General features: G+C 57.8%; 6 protein-coding genes across 6 annotated transcripts; 3 read left to right on the top strand and 3 right to left on the bottom strand.

Annotated features, from left to right (window-relative positions):
- Positions 1-190: 190 nt before the first annotated feature.
- Positions 191-1,897, bottom strand: CH63R_05421 (FAD dependent oxidoreductase; the record flags this gene model as incomplete). The annotated part of the gene is made up of 1 exon (XM_018300396.1): positions 191-1,897. One exon carries the CDS (start codon positions 1,895-1,897, stop codon positions 191-193), a length of 1,707 nt encoding a protein of 568 aa, XP_018158246.1.
- An 864-nt stretch (positions 1,898-2,761) lies between these two features.
- Positions 2,762-3,792, bottom strand: CH63R_05420 (Enoyl-CoA hydratase/isomerase; the record flags this gene model as incomplete). The annotated part of the gene is made up of 2 exons (XM_018300395.1): positions 2,762-3,380; positions 3,521-3,792. 2 exons carry the CDS (start codon positions 3,790-3,792, stop codon positions 2,762-2,764), a joined length of 891 nt encoding a protein of 296 aa, XP_018158245.1.
- A 1,136-nt stretch (positions 3,793-4,928) lies between these two features.
- On the bottom strand, positions 4,929-5,980 carry CH63R_05419 (S1/P1 Nuclease; the record flags this gene model as incomplete). Its single annotated transcript, XM_018300394.1, has 3 exons — positions 4,929-5,522; positions 5,599-5,690; positions 5,749-5,980. The coding sequence occupies 3 exons, from the start codon at positions 5,978-5,980 to the stop codon at positions 4,929-4,931; spliced, it is 918 nt and encodes a 305-aa protein (XP_018158244.1).
- A 1,726-nt stretch (positions 5,981-7,706) lies between these two features.
- On the top strand, positions 7,707-8,612 carry CH63R_05418 (Isochorismatase; the record flags this gene model as incomplete). Its single annotated transcript, XM_018300393.1, has 2 exons — positions 7,707-7,772; positions 7,983-8,612. The coding sequence occupies 2 exons, from the start codon at positions 7,707-7,709 to the stop codon at positions 8,610-8,612; spliced, it is 696 nt and encodes a 231-aa protein (XP_018158243.1).
- Positions 8,613-12,906: 4,294 nt separating this feature from the next.
- On the top strand, positions 12,907-16,519 carry CH63R_05417 (3-hydroxy-3-methylglutaryl coenzyme A reductase; the record flags this gene model as incomplete). The annotated part of the gene is made up of 2 exons (XM_018300392.1): positions 12,907-16,061; positions 16,129-16,519. 2 exons carry the CDS (start codon positions 12,907-12,909, stop codon positions 16,517-16,519), a joined length of 3,546 nt encoding a protein of 1,181 aa, XP_018158242.1.
- Positions 16,520-17,804: 1,285 nt separating this feature from the next.
- CH63R_05416 (AAA family ATPase) lies at positions 17,805-19,911 on the top strand (the record flags this gene model as incomplete). Its single annotated transcript, XM_018300391.1, has 2 exons — positions 17,805-18,080; positions 18,154-19,911. 2 exons carry the CDS (start codon positions 17,805-17,807, stop codon positions 19,909-19,911), a joined length of 2,034 nt encoding a protein of 677 aa, XP_018158241.1.
- Between the last annotated feature and the right edge of the window lie 4,347 nt (positions 19,912-24,258).

Here is a 24,258-nt window from a genome sequence, read left to right as displayed (position 1 = left end):
GAACCCACGCCAATTACTTGACTAGCACCTGAAGCTAGCGCCTTAGACCGCTCGGCCATCTTGCCTTTGATGATTGATGACTGAGAGCGAACAACATGAGCCCAAGGATCTAATGCCACTCGGCTGCAGCGTCGTTTTTTATACTGGAGAAGACACCTCCCGATGCATCGCCACGGCCACATCTCACATCTCAAGGCTGGCTGCGCCCGTTGTTGCCGTCCGCCAGGTTCTCCGTGCTCCGGCCCGCCTTGACCTCCTCCCTCCACGTCGACCTCTCCTCCGTCGCGACGCCGGGCCCCTTGTACACGCTGCCGTAGAGGCCCGACGCCCACCCGGCGCCGTCCTTGGCCCTTTGGCTCCCGCTGCCCTGGAACCGCCGGCGGTACCACCGGCCGTACGCGAGGAGGTAGTACAGCCGGAAGCTCAGGAAAGCGAAGCGGTCGTGCTCGAGGTCCTCCGGATAGTCGGCGCCCAGGTCGACGGCGGCGGCGATGCCCGACATGATGGCGACCTCGTGCGCGTTGACCAGGGTCCACGACCCGGCGAAGCGGGTGCGGCGCCGCGCCTGCAGGAACATCATCCACGGCACGACCAAGAGGTAGTGCGTCCACGAGTGGCAGAGCTGGTGCCACCAGTCGGCGCGGATGATCTTGTCCTCGGCGATCTCGCCGTCGGTCCAGTGCTTGCGGTCGCGGCCCTTGTTGAGGTAGATGGTCTGGAAGACGTGCTGCTCAAAGGGCACCTTGTCCGGGAACTGGGACTGGTAGTTGGTCGTGTCGAAGCTCATCTCGAGCTTGGAGAGGTCGCCGTCGTACATGCGGATGTAGTACATGGGCCGGAAGTTGTCCCGGGCGTACTCGAGGCGCGACGACTGGTCGCGGTCGCCGTTCTTGCCGAGGACGCGGACGGCCTTGTCCTCGTCGTAAAAGTTCTCGTAGTACTTCTTCATGTAGTCGGCGTCGTGGTGCGTGATGGTGATGTCGTCGGAGAAGGTGGCGGACCCGAGGACCCTGCGCTCGCGCCAGGACGACGTCTTGCCGAGCACCTTCTTGGCCGTGTCGGCGAGGACGCAGAGCACCAGCTCGTCGTAGTGCTCCTCGGACTCGGGCGCGTCCGGGTCGCCGTCGACGGGGTTGTGGCCGTCCCTGGCCGGGGTGCGCGGCTTGGTCTTGACGAGCACGCCGCGCTTGTTGCGGTGCACGATCTCGGTCAGCTCGGTCGACAGGCGGACCGTGACGCCGCGGGACTCGAGGTCCTTCTTCCAGGCGGTGTAGAAGTCGGTGAAGTTGGGGAAGACGACCATCGGCGGGTGGTTCGAGACGACGCTGTCCTCGTCGACCGGGTACCACATGCCGTACGTCGGCGACGTGCAGAGGCGCTCCAGCATGATGGCCGGGACCTCGGGCGTCGCATTGCCGGTGCCCAGGAACAGGGCCGTCATGGGGAGGCCGACGACGTTGGTGAACTCGTCCGAGAAGAAGAACAGCTTGAAGACGAGCTTGAGCGGCAGCAGCGCGAAGACGACCTCGAACCAGCGCATGAACCGCAGCATGAAGGCCAGCCTGCGGACCTCGGCCTGGTGCTTCGCGAGGAAGCCCGTGGGGAAGACGTTGGTCCAGAAGCGCTCGTCCTTGCCGAACGAGACCTGCAGCTCGACGGGATCGGCGTGGTACCCCTGGCGCGCGAACATGGTCAGCGTGTGGTGGAAGATGTAGCTGCCGCCCTGCACGCCCTGGTTGAACCAGCTGGCGCCGTGGCGGTCCTTGTCGAGGGGGATCGAGAAGGCCTGGCCTCCGCAGTAGTCGACCGAGTCGATGACGGTGACGTCGAACTTGTTCGGGTGGTTGGAGAGGTGGTAGGCCGTCGACATGCTTAGGAGGAGAGCGTCAGCCAACATGATCAAGATACCGCTGTATTAGATGGCCATCATATGAGACGAACAAACGCACCCGGCCGCCCCAGCACCCACGACGAGGACCCTCTTGCGCCCATCTTTGCCCGTGTTCCCGTTCTGCGACATGATTTGGGAGGGGGAGAGGGGGGAGGGAGGAGTTGTTCTGCACGATATCACGATCGATGGGTTGGTGGTGGGTTTGCTATCGGTGCAAGGAGGGGGAGGTTTCACGGTGTTTGTCTTCTCCCCGCGGCGGAGGAATGATGTGAAGACGCGCCGGGATCAAATATGGGCTGCGACTCTGCCGCTCCGCAGCATCTATGACGCTGTGACCGAAAGTTTGATGAAGTCATTCCCCGCAAAGCCATCTTTGTGAACTGAATGATTTCCGCCCACCGATCAGCAGCGATCGTTCTGGGCCTTGGGGGATCGGCCCACCCCCAACGATCGGAACTAGGGCGTCTTGGGGCGTCTTGGAGCTGTTCTTAGTGGCCACACCTGTGTACCACACCATGTGTACCACAGATCGCACTCACTCACTCACTCACCACTTACACTGAGATCATGAGATGTGAGCGAGCGGCTTACTCGAGCATGCAACATTCATCCTACTTCCACCTGCACAGCGACAGCCCCGTTGCTGCTTAACGTCCAGCATCGACTTTGATCAATGGTCATGCTTTGCTGAAATTGAACAATGCAGCTGTTGACGCTCACCCACGGGTACATTCGGTGACCCAATTCAACGCAGCACGAATGACATGGCACTAGTATCACAGTCACCATGTCCGCTCTGGCTGGGAACACGCAAATTGAACCAAGATAATGCAGGTCGAAACCGATTCAACCTCGTTCTTCCCATCGCCATTACAGCTTCGCGGCCTTCTCAAGCTGAGTGACATATCGCCCCATATCCCCGTCCCACCAGGGCCAAAACGGAACACTCTCGCGGCTCACGGTGTCGGTGAAGTTCGGCTCCCTCTTCTCCAGGAAGCTCGTGACGCCCTCGACGTTGTCGGCCGTCCCGGCGAGCTGCAAAAAGACGCGCGAATCCAGCACGTGCGCGCCCTCGGGGCTCGCCGGGCACCGCAGCAGCATGTCGCGCATCAGCTTCGTGCTGACCAGCGACGTCTTCGCGGCGAGCTCCCCCGCCAGGCCGATCGCGTACCGCACCGTCTCCGCCGGCGAGGGCAGCAGCTTCGAGAAGAGCCCGCCGACCAACGGGTCCGTGACGGCGTACACGTCGCCCGTGGCCACGACGTGGCTCGCCCTCGACAGCCCGATGAGGCGCGGCAGGAAGAAGGCGCTGCAGGACTCGAGCACGAGGCCGCGCCGGGAGAAGGGGAGCCCGCACCGCGCGCCCTCCCAGGCCACGCGGATGGTGGCGGGCAGCGTCATCGTGAGGCCGATGCCGACTGCCGCGCCGTTGACGGCGACGACGGCGGGTTTCTTGCAGTTGGTGATGGCCAACGCGACGCGGCCACCCCTACAAGGGAAATGGGGTCAGATTCGCTCGAGCATCTCGCAGCATGGAAAGGGGGAGAGGGGAGGGGGAAAGGAAGATACCAGTCTCTAAAGTCCCTCATCGTCCGTTCGCTCTCCTTCAGGGAGAGCATCCCCGTGAACCCGACGTCGAGGTCGGCCCCGGCCGAGAAAGCCTTCCCTTCCCCGGTGAGAACCACGGCGCGGACTCTGGGGTCCTCGCTGATGGTGTTGAAGAGCGCCTCGAGGCCGTCAAGCATGTCGAGAGTCACGGCATTGTACTTGTGAGGTCGGTTGAGGGTGATCACGACCACCTTGGTGACCGCGGACGAGCTCGGCGGGACGTGCGAGACAGCCAGGCCATCATACTCGAGAGCCGCGTACGAGGCTGGCAAACTGGCGGCTGATTTATTCATGTCTGTGTCAGATTGGACAGCAAAAAATCTGAGCAGCTTTCGGCCGTCATCCCCTCCCCACCTGTGTGATCCTTCTGAGGTTGGCCCTTTTATCTTGTCCCCATCTTGTCGACGACCGCGGCACGGAGAGCCTCGGCAACGACAGCCTGGCCCTGATAGATAATCGACAAATCGAAGTGCGCAGCCAGTCCAGCCCGAAAGATGCTTTACTACCCCGCATTGAAACTCAACTTATGTTCCCACCCACGCGGGTTACGTCGTTCTGTCTGGAGGCGTGGACGGCACCGACAGTGTAAGCTTCCGTCTGTTGCAGTAGGCCTGGGGAAGTCTCTTGACGGGACGTCAACTCTTCACGAGGGCCTCGGCACAAATCGCAAAACTCGGTCCATAGTCCATATCAAGGCTGTTGAAGTGCGCTTCCCCTCATACTACTGGGGGAGCTGTTGCTGCTGGTGGGATGTCGACATCAGACCCGGGGTCCAGCGTCACATGCCTATGAGACCCAAGTTCCCGGGACAAGCGTCCGATGATGCGGTTCGAAGTCATACCTGCGGCTCATCGGGTGAGTTTGCATATTCGAACTGGATATGCTCGCCATCTGCGACATCCCATGACGTGACAGAAAGACGCACCACGATGTCGAACCATAGGCCTGCAGCTGCATGCTCGAGACAAGTCTCCCAACAGGGGACAAGATGGCCTTGTCGGAATCCTCCAAGCGAAGTAAAACAGCTCCCAAGGATTTGGGCCTCACGCATCAAGCCCGTCCAGCATTCATTCGCAGTTCTTTATCCGACACCGCCTCAGCTTGGCTGCGATGGCGCGTTTCGATGTCCTGCGAAGAGCGTGTCGCGCGTGGCTAAGCCGATGGGATGGATATGTCTAGTGACGTGGTCTTCGTCACACATTCAAACGCGGTGCATCAGGACGTGCATATCAAGTTTTGAATATCATCCGCCATGAGCCTCAACATGCATGCACGTCGGCGCTTGGCGTGACGCGCGGGTAACCGCCAAGTGCCAAGTACGTCCGCTCAGATGCTTCCCTCCAGCCTGTCACTGTCACGACCGGCCGACGGCGGGCGACGCGGCGACCGAAGCTACTTGGCCTCCAGGCGTCGTCCCACAAGACTCGAATCAGAGATCCTCAAACACGGGCGCCTTCTCGCTGGCCAGCCTCTCCGCGATGGCGTTGAGCCATGCGCCGAGCCTCACGCCCGCCTTCCCGATGACCTCTTCGACCACCTCCCAGTTCTCCTCAAAGTACCCCTCGCTCAAGTCGTTCCCCTTCAGCCACGCCAGCCCGGGCTTGAGCACATGCGAGCACACAAACGCGTTGGACTCGCTCGCCCACCCCAGCGCGCACGCCCCCGTGTCGAGGTCGACGCAGTGCCCCGCCGTGGCGTTCACCCCGGCCTGCTCCTGCCGGAGGTACAGCTCGTCGGCCCACGCCGCCGCCGCGACCTTCTCATCTGACGGGCGCACGTGCGGCGGCAGTCCGCGGATGCGGTGCGGAATCTGCGTGTCCCAGACGGAGTGCAGGCTCATGGGCCCCGTACAGACGCCGTTGTGCGGTTGGCGACGCCAGCAGACGGGGCGGATGTCGTTGCCGCCGCGAAGGATGCCGGTGGCGTGCAGGGGCTGGTGAATGTCGCCGAGGAAGTGGATAACAAACATGGTTGCGTTCTTGCGGTTGACGTGCGGCAGCGAGGTGTCAAGGATCTGGGAGGTCTGAGAGGAGGAGGAGGAGGGTGAGTCTTGGGTGGGAGCTACTACGACTTGGGACCAAAAGGACAGGAGCACGTACGTAGTTCTGAATGGCGGATATGACGCAGCCGCTCGACGGGCAGTCTTGCGGATACTTCATGCCGCAGACACGAGGCGGGTCATCGGGGGGATCTGGTACTATAGTGAGCCGGACGTCGTCGATGCGAGACGGTGCCGTGGCCTGACGTACTGATGTAGTGATACTTGCTCGCCCAGCCCATGTGGCCCCGGAGCGTGTCCGCCCACGTCGCGGCATCGGAAAAGTCGTAGTTGCGGTCATTGGCGAGGAGCTCCCCGAAGACGGCGGCGGCTTCGTCGGTCAAGTGTTTCTCGGCAAGGTAGCCAACGGTGCGGTGGCCGACGTTGCCCCAGGCGAACGCCGGCTGGACGGCCGCTGCCAAAAGGGCGGTTGATAAACGCATCTCGAGCGCAATGCCGACTTGCTTGGTGCAAGAAAGAGAGAGAGAGGAGATACAGGGTGAGCGTGGTTGATCTTCAGGCGAGGGTTCAGCAGTCGCGCGGTGTTCTTATCAGATCATCGCGTAACCCTTCAGGTAGCCACGCACAACGACAGGCTAACCTGTTGCATCGCGCCACCTAGCTGTCACATACGAATGTGGCTGCCGTCGGCTGTATCATGTGGCACCCAGGTCGAGACACGGCACACCAGCTCTCGGAGACTCCCGCAGCTGAGCTGCGGTTGGGGTAGTTGTGATTGGCGGGTGGAACGACAGGGCTTTGACTACTCGGTCCGAAACATGAGCTGCTGTGAAGAGCTCTCTCTGGGAGACCGGCTCCCTTGGGTCCCTTGCAGACAGATAGTGTTTATGTGCGTATGTGTGTGTGTGTGTGTGTGTGTGTGACACATTGCCCTCTTTCTGGACCGTGTAGAGAAGTTGGGAGAGGCCTAGTGAGTGAACTGTTGCTTCTAGCACCTGCGAAAGGGCGTTTCTCAACCAACGTTGGGCATTGATGCAGCACTCCTCACTGCCACAGGGACCTAGTTCCTGGTCGACGAGCTCAGGGGTGATGATGTTTGGCTTTTCTTGCCGGGCGAACGTCAAGAAACCGGGCACTGTCTGCGGCGTCTATTCGTGTCGTGCGGTCATGGAGAGCTTCAATTTTGCTGTTGTCTCTGATTACACCAGCTACGAGCGAGTTAAGCTCTTACTAGTGTCACAGTAATGCCGGGTGCGAATCTGGCCCAACTGATTGCTAGAGCGTGGCGGCGCATTGATGCTGGTGGCGTAGGCCTTTGGCATGGTCCTCCTCTTGACAGCCCTCCAGTGTCAGTGTCCCGAGGAGATGATGTCTGTACTTCTGGGGTCGATACCGGCCATCAACCAAGCCGTGCTTCTGCGGCAAACGGTCGCTTGGCCCGGGGGGGCTGTCTAGCGAAGAAGGCTAAGTATAATGGAATGTGAGGCGCGAGAAGTGACAGGTGACCAGGTGACAGGATCAAGCATTCAAGGGAGCGATTCCCCAGAGCAAGTGCCGGTGATCGAGTCAAGCCGGCGGGGGTTAAGCTCCATTGCAGGTCGACAAATTGTCACGAACCCGTTCGCTCGACTCATGAAGCCGGAGGGCGACATGAAGATCGGAAAAGCTTGGGTTATTTGGGAAGGACTGGAGGTGGAGAGGGGATGCAGCGTGATAAGATAACCATGGCGCTAGCGATAGCATTATCGAGCCACTAGGGAAGGTCGGAAGCTCGCTGTAATTTGCGCCAAACGCCATGGCTGCCCTGTAAATTGAATCCAAGCCCTGCAACCCAGCTCCCCGCTGTCACGATACGAGCCCGATAAGAGTTCGATAAGACGTGGGTGACAATGCCACGATACCAAACCACGAGCTCTACCAAACCTTGCAACCTCGCTCACATTCATGCTCCATACGACACACGGCACACGCGATACATCGAGAGAAGACAGCCCAATATAGCAACACCTTCCCAGCGGTGTCTCATCCCGCCGGTCCGTTTTGCGTAGAGTCGCCGTCCGCCTCGCAGTTTATCCGTTCACGCACACTCACACAAAACCGCGCGAGTCGTGGCGTCCCTGCATAACTATCCGAGAGACACGACCCCCGCCAAAAACGACAAAGTATCCGTACCAAGCGACCCAGCGAGAAGCATAGAGCGTCGCCGCCATGCCGCAGGACCGGTTCCGACCGGCGCTTATTGTCGTCGACTTCCAGGAGGATTTTTGCCCGCCGGTAAGTAGGCGAACCCGCCGTTACACCCCGTTCGTCACATCGTATCGCATCGCATGTCATCGCATGGCATCGCACCATCCCTCAGCCTCGTAGGGCTTGGCGAGGCGCGCTTTGAGCTTCCCGTTGGAGTGAAAGACGAGAACAACCCCTTCCAGATGGGCAAAATGTGGTGACGGTATGGGCTGCTCCCGTGGCTGACGCCGACTCGAGCATGGCTCCCTCGCCGTGGCCAACGGACGCGACATCCACCCGGTCGTCAACTCGATGCTGCGCTTGCCGTTCGCGACAAAGATCGCCACCAAGGACTGGCACCCGCCGGACCACGTCTCGTTCGCCTCGAACCATGAGGGCAAGCAGCCCTTCGTTGACACGGTCGACATTGTCAACCCGCGCAACGGCGCCGAGACGTTCCGCACGCGGATGTGGCCGGTGCACTGCGTGCAGGGGACGCCCGGCGCAGCCCTCGTGCCGGAGCTGGACGCCTCGGCCGTCGACACCGTCCTCGAGAAGGGCCAGAACAGCAACGTCGAGATGTACAGCGCCTTCTACGACCCCTTTCAGTCGCCGCGGGTGTCGGACACCGGCCTCGCGGAGACCCTCAGGGACAAGGGCATTACGGACGTCTACGTGGTCGGGCTGGCTGGCGATTACTGCGTCAAGTGGACCGCGCTGGATGCGAACAAGGAAGGCTTCCGGACCTTCATCGTCGAGGAGGGCACGAGGCCGGTGGATGCTGAGAGATGGGATGAGTGCAAGGGCGAGTTGGAGGCCAGCGGGGTCAGGATTGTCAGCGTCGAGGGGCCGGAGGTCCGGAGGGTTGTCACGGCAGGGCGGGAATGAGGGGCCGGCACACGGAGGGTCTCGTCTAAAAGTGGTGTGGTCGTCTCATCAATCAAACTCGAGAACATGTCTCCAGCAAGGAAGCCGAGGCATCGTTTCTTGTTTCCTATTTTAGAGGGGCGATGCGATCAAGTCAGGGCACCCTCCCCCATGTTTCGCGGAGCGGTTGGTACCATATCCTTGGGGAATCGGTCAAAACGCGCAATGCGGTGCGGCTGGCCGGCGCATGGCATGTGCCTCGATGCAGCCCTATCCTGGCATGAAGGCGGCTAGGTGAAGCTTATCGCAGTAGAACCGGCAGTGGAAAAAAAAAAAAGAAAAAAAAAAAGGCAGACAGTGATTAGTGAGCCCAAGCATTTATCCAGAGCAAGGTAAGAACTGATACGGGTGGCATGGTATACACCGGTAGCACGAGTCGCAATCTCATTTCGACCGAGTCGATAAGTTGAAAAGTGCCCAATGACCGTTTGAGACCGATACGTTATCCATCTATCCATCCACTGGCCTGAATGCCAACTAGAGGTCAACACCACATACGGACTTGTTAGATTGGTTTTGGCAAAACTCTGGTAGATATTGCGTCCAGCGAATGGACAGCAACGCATCAATCTTGAAAGATCAACCATCTTTTTTTGTGTACCTAAGGAATACATCAGGATCTCTAGTGTAGTCTAGGACCGCTGAAACCCTCACCTTTATACCTCTTACGTTAACTACGATGACTGTTACTCCAATTTAGGTATGCAACCAAGTCATGCAGCAAACACTTAGTTGACACTCATTGCCGCAATTATGTGAAGATAAGAAAAGAAACAAGGAAAAGGCATCCTATTCGGCTAGGACTTGAAGCCTCTCGGGCGCCCCAAAACGGTCAAACGGGCGGGCTGCGAGGGATCCGCGGACGGTGGACCGGCGGCACAGCAGGTGGGGAGGCTTGGGATCCTTTGGACCTTCAGCTGGTCCATGCAGGCGCAGCGATTCGTACACGTAACACAGTCACCCCATAAGAAGAAGGACGGGGGAAGAAGAACAGGGTGATCGTCAGGGGGGGGGGAGTGCGCTGCACAGATCTGGTGTTCGAGTCGCCGATGAAGGCCGGGCTGCGAACCACGAGTCCAACGGCTGGAGTTTCACCCGTCCGAGCAGCACAAGACGACCTGATGCTGTTGCTGGCATGTGCCATATCAAGTCAGGTCTGCAGGAGGGAGGGAGGATTAGTCCGAGAGGGGGGGACACGAGACGCGACGAGTGACGGGCTCAGGGGCATTCTCCTCGACTGGGTGTGTTGCACACGCCAAACGACAAACATTCAAGTAGGGGGCCGGAGACATCCAGCGAATGTAACGACTACTATAGTATATATCCGTACCTACATTGACTATATATCCGTACCTACATAGATTGATAAACAATCAAATGGACCCCCCTCTCTGGCTGACATTGTCAAGCCACCGAGTCCGATGCAATCACTGGCTCGACGGCACCGTCCGGGACGGCGACAGCCCGCCGGCCCGGAATAAACATACTCCTTGCACGGATCAAAACAGCGCTCCGAACCTGTCAACTCTGTAGCGCCAGGGCTGTGAGGTCCGCCCTTCTGCGGACTTGTCACAGACGTAGCAGTAGCAACGCTGTCAAGGCTTGTCGAATCGCGCCCTGAGAGAGGGGAGGATGCGTGATCATGGGAGGAGGGGGATGCTGAAGATGGAACTGGTGGTGGAAAGCGCAAGCACACACGACGTGACGTGGAACGGGCTGGAAAAACGCAGTGTGCCAGCACAGGGACCCGCCGCAATTCCAAAGGAAAACTCCATTCCTATCCCGGACTGGATGCAACAACCCTGGACGCGACCCTGGATTGGCACCCGGCGGTGGTGCACGCTGCACAGGGAAGGAGGCGAGGGGTGCAACGACATGTATTTCCTTCTGTAAGTCCATGTTTGTTGTTTGCCGAAAAGGCTGCAAAACGGCACACCAGGCACGATATCCACCTGACTGACAGACAGACAATTGGTTAGTTTGCTGGCTTCCAGAAGCCACCGGCGACGACAAACTGCAGCCCGCCGCGCCTTACCGCCGTCCTTGCTGCGTCTGTGTGGTGTCGTGATGGTTTCCTCGAGAGCCCACGGGCTGTGTGCGTACAATGACGCGGCGGCCAGGCGGTGCTCGTTCTCCGAGGTTTGAGCTGGGTCTTGGCCTGGCACAAACAGACGTCCACCGTACTACTTATGCTCTCGGTCTTGTCGGCCTCCCAATCAACCAGCACGACCGCCGCCGCCGCCCGCCACAAAGGAGACAAGCAGAGGCATCGGATGGGACCAGACGGGGACGACGCGTTATCTGTGCGGCGATGCAGCACTGCAGCAAGTGCGGGTGCAGAAGAACGAACCGTAGGTAGGCCTCTACCCCTGTGACACAAGCCCAGGCTGCCGTTGGTGGTAAATAGCTTGGTAGCCGTCGCATAGCCCTTCCTAACGCTCCAGAATGTGCTTTAGCGCATGGCGTCAGCGACAGCAACCGCGATAGCGACAGGCAGCTTGCTGTGGCAGTCTGGCAGATGCGACAGGTGCCCAAATGCGCCGACGGTGTGCTCAGATTACCCAGGTAGGTACCTATTGCATTGCCTACCAAGGAGGTACTAAGGCGAGCGAGAGGCACAGACGTTGGCCCGTCATGAGTACGTACCGCGACTCTCCCTGTTTATTTTACACCTACTCCAGTCCATTCTCGCTCCAAAAGACAATCTTACAAGCTTTACTACCTAATATAGACTAGCTTCTCGCATGTACTGCAGTACATCGGCGCAAAATCATCATCGGCGCATTTACCTTTGCTGGGCAGTCCACGCATGTCAAGTTTGTCAACATTGTTGCTCAATTTCCTTTTTTTTTTCTCTTCTTTTTTTCCCTTTTGTTTCTTTACCTCTTCTTGTTTCCCTTTCCCTTCTTAACGATAGATATCTTGCCTCTGTTTCCCTGTGACGCTGTAGTACCACGGCCCATCTACCACGACCTACCTACCTACCTACCGACCTACCTATCGTACTCTGTACTGTGTTCGGACCAAAGATACATATCCTTACCTACTAGGGAACCAACACAATCCCAGCCCAACCTGCCGGGATTCCCGTCATTTCATTCTCGTCCCGTTGTGGATCGGCAGGCTACCTAGGTACCTACTGAGGAGGTACTTCGTCCCTCAGCTGCCTTTCCTGCATTCATAGGGTGCCTTTTTTCTGTCTCGTCTCTCGCCGCTCGAACCATTTATTGCTTCTCATCCTCGTCCCTCCCTGCCGGCCTGTCATTCTTCGAAGTCCGTCATAAAACCTGCTCCTCCCTCCTGTTTTACTATTACTTGGTGTCAGCAGTGTGTATTACTCTGTACCCTGTGCGCTACTGCATCCTTCCATCGCCAGGCCTGAGTGTTGTTGTCGCCCCCCACCACTCCAAGTCGAGAATCATTGGTCCTGCGCAAGGTCCGCAACTTCCTCGACCCGTCCCGACCCAGCTGGGGGCTCCATATCTCAAAAAGGTACCTGGCCTGCCCGTTGCATCGCGAGGGTCTCGTCTTGTTTCTGCTCCTCTCCTCTGTCTTTCTGTCTTTCTCTTTGACTCTCCATCGTAAAGAGATCTGCTACACCCCCTCTTCCTCTTCTTCCTCCTCCCCCCCCTTTGCAGGGCGCCCTCTTCAACAGCAACCGCGCAAACCCACTCTCGCATCTCCGATTGAGCACTTCAACGGCTCCTTGCGACTTCGGCTCTCCGCGACCACCACCCTCGATCTCCGACGACGTTTCGTCAAAACCAGTTCTAATTTTTTTCTTTCTTGTAACCCTGGTTGCTCTTGCTTCCAATCTTTCTTCTCGTGCGCAAAACATTGCGAACACGCAACAGAAGAAAAGAAGCCTCGCGAGTCTTGATCACAATAGTCGTCAACGGCGTCGGCTTTCTCAACCGGTACGGCCCCCTCGTCTCGTCCTCTATCCTCCAATTGGCAGCGAGCGCATCCAACACAGACCATCCGCGTCACCAAAATTTCTCAACCCAAATTCCAAGCTTAAATCTCTCGGTCCATCCCTCCCTCCTCCTCTCAGACAAGGCCAGCCACCCTTCGGCGAATATTTTACGCACTCAACCCTCTCGAGAACCAACCTGGACAGGTCATGAACCAGTTTGCCCGCTTCAATTGCTGACTCGTCGTCCACTGCAGACTTCACCTCGGTCCTTTTTCTCTCCGGCCGTTATACCCCCCATGCCTTCGCAGTAGACGATTTTGACACACCGCAACTCTCGCCATGATATCCTCAACACTTCTTCCCCGCCGCTTTCGGGGCGAGCAGCCCGCTACCCAACCGGCCGCCCCCTCCTGGGTCAACAAGAAGATCACGCCCGCTCTCAAGTTCCTCTCTAAGCTTGCTTGCTCCCATCCGATCCACACCGTCGTCATTGTCGCCGTCTTGGCCAGCACCTCGTACGTTGGCCTGCTGCAGGAGAGCTTGTTCGATGCCACCATTAGCGTCCGCACCGCAGACTGGTCCTCCCTCACCGAGGGCAGCCGAAGACTCCATGCCAGCTCCGACACAGCCTGGAAATGGCAGAATGTCGAGCTCGATGCCTCCATCTCGCCCGACGTCGACCACCGCGCCCTCCTGACCCTCGTCTTCCCCGAGTCCCAGTCTCCCGAGTCCATCAACACCGCCCCGCGCACCCATGCCGTCCCGATCCCCCAGAACCTGTCCATCACCTCGCTGCCCTCGACCTCCAACTCCCTGACGAGCTACTCCCAGGACAGCGCCCTCGCCTTCTCCGTCCCCTACTCCCAGGCCCCCGAGTTCCTGTCCGTTGCCCAGGAGATCCCCGATGCCACCAGCGACGAGATTGAGACGACCCACGGCAAGGAGAAGAAGAAGTGGATCATGAAGGCCGCCAAGGTCCACACCCGCAACAGCTTCGTCCAGTGGGCTCGCAATGGCTGGACCGAGTTCCTCGACCTCCTCAAGAACGCCGAGGCCCTCGACATCTTCATTATGGTCCTTGGTTACTTGTCCATGCACCTGACCTTCGTCTCCCTGTTCCTCTCCATGCGCCGCATGGGCTCCAACTTCTGGCTCTTCACCAACGTCCTCTTCTCCTCCGTCTTTGCCTTCCTCTTTGGTCTTCTCGTCACCACCAAGCTCGGTGTCCCGATTACCATGGTCTTGCTCTCCGAGGGCCTGCCCTTTCTCGTCGTCACCATTGGCTTCGAGAAGAACATCGTCCTGACCCGCGCCGTGCTCTCCCACGCCATTGAGCACCGCAAGCCCCAGGGCCAGAAGGACGACAACAAGTCCAACAGGAAGGCCGATGTCTCGTCTCCCAACGTTATTCAGTACGCCGTCCAGGCCGCCATCAATGAGAAGGGCTACGACATCGTCAAGGACTACGCCATCGAGATCGGTATCCTCGTTCTTGGCGCTGCCTCGGGCGTCCAGGGCGGTCTTCAGCAGTTCTGCTTCCTCGCCGCCTGGATTCTCTTCTTCGACTGCATCCTCTTGTTCTCCTTCTACACTGCCATTCTGAGCATCAAGCTCGAGATCAACCGCATCAAGCGCCACGTCCAGATGCGTCGCGCTCTCGAGGATGACGGCGTCAGCCACCGCGTTGCCGAGAACGTCGCCAAGAGCAACGACTGGCCCGAGTCCAACGGAAAGGCCCCCAAGGAGGCTTCTCTGTTCGGCAAGCAGATGAAGAGCAGCAACGTGCCCAAGTTCAAGGTGCTCATGGTCAGCGGTTTCGTCCTCATCAACGCCATCAACATCTGCACCATTCCTTTCCGCAACTCGAGCTCTCTTCCCAGCTTGGCTTCCTTGACCGGCGGCCTCAGCGCCGTTGTGACGGCCCCACCGGTCGACCCCTTCAAGGTCGCCTCCAACGGCTTGGACGCCATCTTGGAGTCGGCCAAGGCCAACGAGCGCCCGACCGTCGTCACCGTTCTCACCCCCATCAAGTACGAGCTGGAGTACCCCTCCATCCACTACGCCTTGCCCTCTCCTGCCAGCAAGTCTGGCCACAAGCTCGACGATGAGTACGACCACTTTGAGAACTACGGCGTCGGCGGTCGCATGGTTGGCAGCATCCTGAAGAGCCTCGAGGACCCCGTCCTTTCCAAGTGGATCATCATTGCCCTGGCCATGAGCGTTGCCCTCAATGGCTACCTCTTCAATGCCGCGCGATGGGGCATCAAGGATCCCAACGTTCCCGACCATCAGATCGACCCCAAGGAGCTGGCTCGTGCCGAGAAGTTTAACGATACCGACTCGGCCACCCTGCCTCTTGGCGAGTACATTCCTCCTACCCCTAAGCCCGCGACGCCGGAGTCAACCGACGACGAGTCCGAGGAGGCTAAACCCTCGGAGCCGACAAGCCCTGTTGAGAAGCGCACCATTCCCCAGCTGGAGAAGATGATCGCCGAGAAGCGTGTCCATGAGATGACGGACTCGGAGGTGATCACCATGTCCCTCCGTGGCAAGATTCCTGGTTACTCTCTCGAGCGTGCGCTGAAGGACTTTACTCGCGCCGTCAAGATCCGCCGTTCCATCATCTCCCGCACCAACGCCACCTCCGACCTCACCAGCAGCCTGGAGCGATCCAAGCTCCCCTATAAGGGCTACAACTGGGAGCGCGTCTTTGGCGCCTGCTGTGAAAACGTCGTTGGCTACCTGCCCCTCCCCGTTGGTGTTGCCGGCCCTCTTGTTATTGATGGACAGAGCTACTTCCTCCCCATGGCTACCACTGAGGGCGTCTTAGTCGCTAGTGCCAGCCGTGGCTGCAAGGCTATCAACTCGGGCGGCGGTGCTGTCACTGTGCTTACCGGCGATGGAATGACCCGCGGGCCTTGCGTCAGCTTTGAGACGCTTGAGCGCGCCGGTGCCGCCAAGATCTGGCTTGACTCGGATGCTGGCCAAGCCGTCATGAAGAAGGCCTTCAACTCGACCAGCAACTTCGCCCGCCTCCAGACCATGAAGACTGCGCTCGCAGGCACCAACCTGTACATCCGCTTCAAGACCACGACCGGTGACGCCATGGGCATGAACATGATTTCCAAGGGTGTCGAGCACGCCCTTTCCGTCATGGCGGCCGAGGGCTTCGAGGACATGAGCATTGTTTCCGTCTCGGGCAACTACTGCACAGATAAGAAGGCTGCTGCTATCAACTGGATCGACGGACGTGGAAAGAGCGTCGTTGCTGAGGCCATCATCCCTGGTGACGTCGTTAAGAATGTGCTCAAGAGCGACGTTGATACGCTCGTCCAGCTCAACGTCGACAAGAACTTGATCGGATCGGCCATGGCTGGTTCGGTTGGTGGATTCAATGCTCACGCCGCCAACATCGTTGCCGCCATCTTCCTTGCCACAGGCCAAGACCCCGCACAGGTGGTGGAAAGTGCCAACTGTATTACCATTATGAAGAAGTATGTCTACCCCCTCCTCTTATTGTTCTTGTTGATCGTAACCCCGAAAATACTGACCCACGTCCAGCCTCCGCGGTTCTCTGCAAATCTCGGTGTCGATGCCGTCTCTCGAAGTTGGTACGCTCGGCGGTGGCACGATCCTCGAGCCGCAAAGCGCCATGCTCGATATGCTCGGTGTGCGCGGCCCCCACCCTACCATGCCCGGAGAGAATGCGCGCCGTCTCGCTCGTATCATCGCCGCCGGTGTGCTGGCTGGTGAATTGTCGCTGTGCAGTGCATTGGCGGCAGGGCACCTTGTCAAGGCTCACATGCAGCACAACCGTTCCGCACCGCCCACGCGGACTAACACTCCGGCCCCGGCTAGTGGTACCGCGACGCCCGTCGGTCTGGCCATGACCAGCGCCGTGGAGAAGGCGGCCGGCAAGAGCGCGGCGGCTGTGGAGCGGGCGCGTCGTTGAGAGGGTTGATGCATTGCTGTATATAGGCAACTAGATAAAATACGCGACATAATTACGGAGTTTTGGGGATAGAGTAAACATCACATGGCGATTGAGATACACACACACCATTTTCGCTTGCGCTGCATTGTGTTTTGCAGTGGCGGGAGAAGGAGGAGAAGGAAATTGAGGTAGAAATGATGCTCATTCTCGCGAGAGAGAGCCACGCCGGCTTGCAATTAGAATGAGATACATAAGAACTTCCTTGTCTTATTCCGTCTGACCTGCCTTAGCCGCCTACCCGCGCCAGATGTCGTTGTGTCAGCCCTCTATGGAGATGGTGGACACGAAGAGGGCTCCATAGTCGAGAAACGGACGCAACCAAGACAGTGATGGTTCATGCGCCACATGATGCAGCTGCTGCCTCCATGCATGTGGCTGAAGATCTCCACTATCCTACTTAGTCAGACATGGGGCGCTGGCTTTCCCCAACGTCCCTACTACCTACCATCACTCAATGATCGCAAAGTCTTGACCATGCAACTGCAAGTTTCATCAACATTCCATGATGAGGATTGCCTGTCGATTACACGACTTCATCCTGTTCCTTATGAAGAATGAGGTTTCAACAAACCTTCTTTTCATAGCCAAATAAAAGAATGGCTCCCATACCTCCGTGTCCCCATCGGTCTTGATGCGCTTGCTATCCTCTAACAACAAGGAATGAGGTTTCCAAGCCCAAAGACAACCCGGGTTTCATGGTTTTTCCAGGATCTCTAGGCACTATCACCCCAAAGGTCCTCGCTTTAAGGCTGCCAACCGTATGGGTCGCGGCCCAGGCCAGCTAGTACGTTGGCAGCCTCACTCCCAACTCTAGGCAGCGCTAGGCATCAGGCCCCCTATCTGCCGACTGTGCCACATTGTGTCAACTTGAACCGAAGACCCAGCGTGAATATCCCTTTGTTCAACCGATCTGCAAGAATCCTTCGAAACCAGGTTGACTCATTGGGCTCCCAATCCCGTCAATCCGATACCTTTCCGGGCCCCGATGACTCCTCGGAGGCCGTCCGAGCGGGGTACGGCTGCCTGCGTCCTGGCTGGACTTTCGGGAACCCGGTAAGCTATCATCATGGTCCAGTCCACCGCCAGTGCTTGCTGTGTGGGATGGGATGGTTGATGGGTATAAAGAGGTTTTAATTTTGCTGCTATTTACTTCCTCCTCTTCATCAAACCTCGTCAAAACACATCTCTTTCAAACTTCGAGTCCGAGAGAACTTAATCTCTCACAGCCACCTCGACAGCTACGATGGCGCGCACTAGTACCAAGGGCCTGGGCCGCAGATCTGGCCGCTATACTAATGATGATCCTCTCGACGAGGAGGATCAGCAGGAAATCAACGGCATCCTCACCGAGGAAGATAAACGACGCCGTGAGGAGCTTGAGAAGGCTCCCATGCGAGTCGAGCTGAAGCATCTTGAGAAAAGATGGACCAAGAAGGGCCGTCCGTTTGTCGTTGAGCCTCAAGAAGACGAAGATGTTCCTGAGGAAAAGGTCAACTGGTACGAGAAGTACGCACTCTGCGTAAGTCTCCTCTTTCTCCTCCTCCGAGGCACTTATGTTGCAGCCCCCTGTCTTACCCCTGCATCTCTTCCAGATCACCCGCCAGTATGATTCTCAGAATAAGTACATTTGTCGAACATCGCTCGAGGTGAACTCTCCTGGCCTCAAGAAGGTCCTTGGAGACGTCATCGGCAGCCAGTTTCCTGGCCAGTCCTACATGACCTCCAACATCACCGTCGAATTCCCTCCTCGTAGTCTGTACCACTACCGCCATGAGCTGGCCGAGGCGGCCGGCGGTCTGGACCCCGAGTCCGAAGGGGCCCTTCACATGCCGGTCCTGCTCGACTTCATCAACGAAAAGTTCCACGACGTCATCACCGACGGAGGGAACCTCCTCGAGCAGGGCTTGATGAGCTACGAGCACCTCTGGACCATCTTCCGCCCAGGATGCCTGGTCTTCACGACCCGTCTCAGCCAGTCCCGCGTGTACAAGCTCAACAACTACATGTACACTTGCGGCCAGTGCCCCGGTCTCCAGCTCAGCGTCGAATACGTCGACTTTGACGGCGACGAGTTCGGGACAAGAGAGGAGTGTCTCCTGATTCCGGCCTTCGCCGGAGCCGCCTCAATCGCCTCGCTCAACGTCCTGCCTCTGGATCGTCACCCTAACCCCGATGCTGTCAGGGCCATGTTGACCGACCGCGGTCGCCGGTGGGAGGCCCTTGCCGGCCAGAACTTCCGCGAATACAAGGGCGTGGCGCTGGACGGCAGATACCGCCGCTTCAACATCGATGGCCGCGTCATGGTCGACACCGCAACGTACCACCGAATCGTGGCGAACGAGGCCTTCAGCGTCGAGCCCTTCCCCAAGGCCATTGGCCAGAAGCGGAAACAGGCCGACGAGAGCGACGAGATGGAGCTCGTGCCCAAGGAGACTGCCGAGTTACCGCCCCTCACCGACGACCAAGCCCTGCTGGCGAGCCCCATGGTCCGCGGCTTCAGCTTCACCGAGAAGAAGTTCCTCGACTTCTTCGTCGACAAGATCAGCGCCATCGAGTGGAACACGCGGTGCTTCGAGCAGCTCGTCCTCCCGGACGCGCAGAAGGAGCTCGTGCAGGCCCTCGTGGCGGAGCACACGGCGCGCACGACGGACCCGGACTCGTCCGCCTTTGACGACATCGTCAAGGGCAAAGGCCGCGGCCTCATCCTCGTGCTCCACGGGCCGCCCGGCGTGGGCAAGACGCTGACGGCCGAGTGCGTGGCCGAGTTCAGCCGGCGGCCGCTGTACATCGTGTCGTCGGGCGACCTGGGCACGTCGGCGTCGGCGCTCGACGAGAAGCTGACCAAGACGCTCGACCTGGCGAGCACGTGGAAGGCGGTGCTGCTCATCGACGAGGCGGACGTCTTCCTGGAGCGCCGGTCGCTGCACGACATGGAGCGCAACAGCCTCGTGTCCATCTTCCTGCGGACGCTCGAGTACTACGGCGGCATCCTGTTCATGACGACGAACCGCGTGCAGACGTTCGACGATGCGTTCAAGAGCCGCATCCACGTGCCGCTGCGGTACGACGACCTGCCGCGCGAGAGCCGGATGCGGGTGTGGCGGAACTTCCTCGGCGGCGTCGACGGGGACGTGGACGTGGACGAGGCCGGGTACGAGAGGCTCGCCGAGGCGAGGCTGAACGGGCGGCAGATCAAGAACGTGGTGAGGACGGCCAGGAGCCTCGCGGCGCACAAGAAGCGCCGGCTGGACTGCGCGCAGCTGCAGCAGGTCGTGGACATTCAGATGACGTTTGAGAGGGAGTTGGATTCGGGAGAGAGAGAGGGAGAGGTCGACGTCGCGGCTCGGTAGAGTCGGAACTGGCGTGTTATGTTAGTCAGCAGAAGTAGTAGCAGCAGCAGCAGTAAGACAGTCAGATATTAACAGTGTTCTTCTGTCGTTCTCCGGCTGTTGGTAGAATGAGGGCGACGGCCATTGAGATCTCGGACAGGGCTTGTGTTTGTAGAATATGCTCGTGTCTGGTCCCAAGGGGGCACGCGGTTGGCTCCAGTAGGGCGGATAGTGCCATTACACCGAGACTCGGAGGAAGCATGCCGGGGCTGAACAGTCTTGACGGCGAAAATTTGTTTGCCAGCATCTTGCTGTTTTACTCAAGGGTTCAGGATCTTTCTGCAACTGGCGTATTGTCTATCACATCTTGAACCGAACTGGCTAATAAAGTAGTAGCAGCAGATCATCAGTCCGTCGTTCGCAAGTCATGGGAGAAATGGAAGAGAGAGAATACTACCAGGTAGACAGAGTATGTGATACGGGGCATCTTCCGTGACACCTGCAGTCTGGTATAGGTCCATTATTCCAATGTAACCTCCTCATTATACTTCGTACCTGTACAGACGGTCACATGGCAGTAGTAGTTGTTTGCTATCATCAAACCCTCCTCAGAGATCGTTGAGCACGAGTACTCGGCAACGATGTGAAAGAAACGCCGACAGGGGCCGGACGAGGGGGACGAGATGCCACGGAGACCTGGCGTCGGGGCATCGTTTCGTTGCGAGGCACTCCCTAGATGAAAACGATGCCGGCAGAGACATCCGGGTCTCCACGTCTGAATAACCAGAGGGGGGGGGGTCAAATCGTTGAGAAGAAAGGGGCAATTTCGAGAAAAACGTTCCTCGTCTGTTGGCGGCTCGACGGACAAGCAACGCCCTCGTCTGTAGGTCGGCCATTCGCTCAGACTTGACGATCTCCAACCTGCACAAAGAAGTCAAAAGATTCCTGTATTCGTAAAAAATAAGCAGCTTGCAAGGATCCCCTACTCATGACTGTGGGTAGGAGTTATCCTCACCGTTCCCCTTCACACACACACGAGCCGGGCGACAAAGTCAGCCGGCCACTTTTGGGTTCAAACTCTCCAAGGACCTCGACCCGACGCCCACCTGGGTTCTTTTGAAATAACGCTACGCTCTCGAGAGATGGGTCTCGTCCCCGAGACGAGTGTCCTTTCAAGTCAGGGGTCTTGCAGTAGTGTGGTCGGAGTAGATATCAAGTCGTCCAACGGTCACTCTGCAGCTCCCCATCCCCTGCAGCGAAGTAGGGGATTTTGAGGCCTGGAGCACTCACCTCGAACTGGACCTGTGCTTTTTAGTCTCGAGTTATTATGGTGCTAGTAGACATGCCCCTGACTTTGGTACGGTACGTTCCGGGAAGTAAACCCCCCCAGCTTCCAGTTTTCCCACATCCCGCGTCCATGACAGGGCATCCGGCGTCAAGGGAAGCGTCAGCAGATGGAAAGGAAAAGGAAGAAAGCGACGCCGGCGGCATCGTTCTCAAAACAAAACACAAAGCAGTGCTTTGCCTGTCAGGTTCCCCAATTTCAACCAGAAGCAGGAAAGCATGAGGAAATTACCGGCAGTTTCCATAAACATTTGCCAAGCCGGCATTTTGCCATCACGGGGACGGCCACTGGAGCCACGACGGAGAGCGTCGGGCCTGGGGTTTGCCAGTTGACCCCGCGGGCTCTGTGGGCGGCTGGTCACCTGTTCCCTTCCAGGCGTGGCAAGTGAGCCGAAGAGTAGGTGGAGGGTAGTCCATGGATGTGTTGCCGAGACAGACACGACGGCGGCGGGAGCTTCGCCTCTGGTTGTCATCTTCGACTAACGGGAGCGATGCCGTATCATCGTGCACTTTTGGCTGCTGCCTTGGAGCGGTTGCAAGGCGCATCCCTTCCGAGGTTCCTAGGCGCATTGGGTGTGATCGACTAGGGGAGGAAAGGGGTGGGGGCGTATTAACCATTGTTACAATGGCGTTAATCTTACGCCATCAATCTTCCCTGGAAGCATAGTCATGTAGATGAGTAGTGCTCGGGAGATTTGACATCGTGTCAACGTTTTCATTCACTGGGGAAGCATGCCTATGCCGCCATCACATCTCATGGCCGTTCTCGAGTAGCCGCCGTCTTGCGTCGACTGGGAGACTTTCAGCAAATTGCCGACAAGGTCGACATCGCAAGCTGTGGTACTATGAGACTGTCGTTGCGTACCATGCTGATTGATGCTGGGTTAATCTAACCGAGCCCTATCCACCTGGTAGGGTTTTCTAGTAGTTTGAATTTTCTCCCGTTTTGATAAAATACTGGCATCAAACAACGGCAGCGTGGGCCGGAAAAAGGTTCCAGGGTCGTAGACGGAACCCCTGAGGGGATCGGTTGCCAACAACCAGAAGTAACTCCAGGCCTCGCGCGCATACACACTTCCGTTCGTCGCATCTTCTCCCGTTCCGAAAATAGTTCTCGACGCAGGATGGCCTGAGATGTTCGCGAACCTCGGCTGGTGGCCGGTTGAACTATTGGACGAACCGGTCCCAATGGACTCTCCTTCTTGCGTTACGTACGGAGGAGAACATGGTCATCTACCAACTAGAGGTAGGATCAGAGCTACTGCCCTGTAAAGTTTGGTATCACGCCGCAGCTCCTGATCATGTCCATTTGCTATCTCGCTTCCTGACTTGCTCGCTGTCCGCGCGGAGTTTTGGCGCAACGGTGGCGGTTTGCCCTACTCACCCGCGGCATTGCCTTGTGTCCTGATCTAGAGAGAAGGCCGTACCACCACAAACGAGAAGGCGAAAATAACCTGGTTTGGATATCGGTCGACTAAATCTCCGAGGCACACGAGCTTCCGATATCAGCCGCCGTCAACGTCTCTTACGGAAAGGGGCTTGCCGCCTTGTACAGCAATAAGCTCTACTGAGTCTCCATTCTCTTCCATGGGCCCCCCCTGCCCCTTTTCGAGTACAGAATGCTGCTGCCTTGAGCATGGACGGTACAGAATGTTGCTGCCTTGAGTGGAGGACGGACAACGAGGTCGCGGGCCAACAGGCGCTCTTGACTCAAACAAAAAGACAGGACATATCGACCAATCAATCACTACAAGCGGCTGTGCGGCTCACAATAACCACGGTAGGTTCTATTAGGTCGCATCTTGTAACGGTCTCCAGTTTTCGGGATCATCATCTCGAATAATATTGGGGTTTGAATCATGGCTTGTAGTTTCACGGGGGGTGAACATGACTCCGGGCTCGTCCTTGGCCGTACTCGCCGACCCTTAGTTAAACACCAGACTAGAAAGATCTCCTAATAGTTCAGACACCCATATTCGCCCAGAGATTGGGACGGATCTTTAAATCGGTAGTAAGAGGGGAAAACTGTGTTTGCACATGTCCAACGTTCATGCAGAGCGGACCGGAGGTGCCGCGACGAATAGATTCTCCAACCCAGCCCTGTTAAGCCAAACGGCAGCCCACTCCCTTCTCGGTCTCCCGCCGGAATCTCTTAAACTGGTGCCTAGATTCGGGGTCCCACGACGATTTTGCGGCAAAAGTCTACTTGTACGAGCCACAGTTTCCCCTCCACAACCGCGCCTCCACAGTCCCACTGCGGTATACGTGCGCTCATATGATGGGTTTTTTCTCTTACATGAACGATAGGTACCGAGTGTTGTCGGCTGTAAGGGGTTTCAGAATTTCATGAGGGACCGTGCCGACCAAGTGGCGAAGTCGTTCAGACTAGGCAAGTCGATGTCATGGTAATAGGCGCATACGAGAGAACCCTGATGCATGAGAAGGGTGGCCTCTGCGGCTGGAGGCGTTCAGCAGGCTCTACATTGGGCAGGTCTGCAAGCGCGTCAAGCATGATGCCCCCGCGCCTCTGTCGGTCCAATTTAGAAAAGCGAGGCCGGAGATCGTGACAAGAGTGGCCGAGTCAGGAGACTGAGCCGTTCTGTTGGGAAGTACGGCCTGGGAATAGCTTGCAACGATGTGGGATGGGCGCATTACTCTCTGGGTGTCAAGTGATGTGGTACTATTGTGGCCCGTGGAATCTTTTCGTAACCGTGGACAATGCAATTGGTATATCAGTTCTGCCAACTGGCTTGTTGTTCAGAGAGAACGTATCTGTCGTGTTATCGTACAACAGTTGTTTGTTGCTTCTGAGCCTTTGTCCCCTTTTCTCGTGTTACCTTCTCCTTGGGCACAAACGGAGTCCTTTTCCTTCTTTTGCAAACCGTTTTACTTTGTTCCGTTCTCAAGATACCCTATTGGCTCTACTGTCATTGCGCTCTTGTTTGCTGGTTTGGACAAAACCCCTCGCATCATCGAACATTGCTCTTTGCATCTTCCGTTATCCAACGATACCCGACCTCTGGC

This window comes from Colletotrichum higginsianum, chromosome 4, assembly GCF_001672515.1.
Source record: "Colletotrichum higginsianum IMI 349063 chromosome 4, whole genome shotgun sequence".
NCBI lineage: Eukaryota > Fungi > Ascomycota > Sordariomycetes > Glomerellales > Glomerellaceae > Colletotrichum > Colletotrichum higginsianum.
The sequence above is the reverse complement of the archived record's forward strand: the minus strand, read 5'-3'. Positions and strand labels throughout refer to the sequence as shown.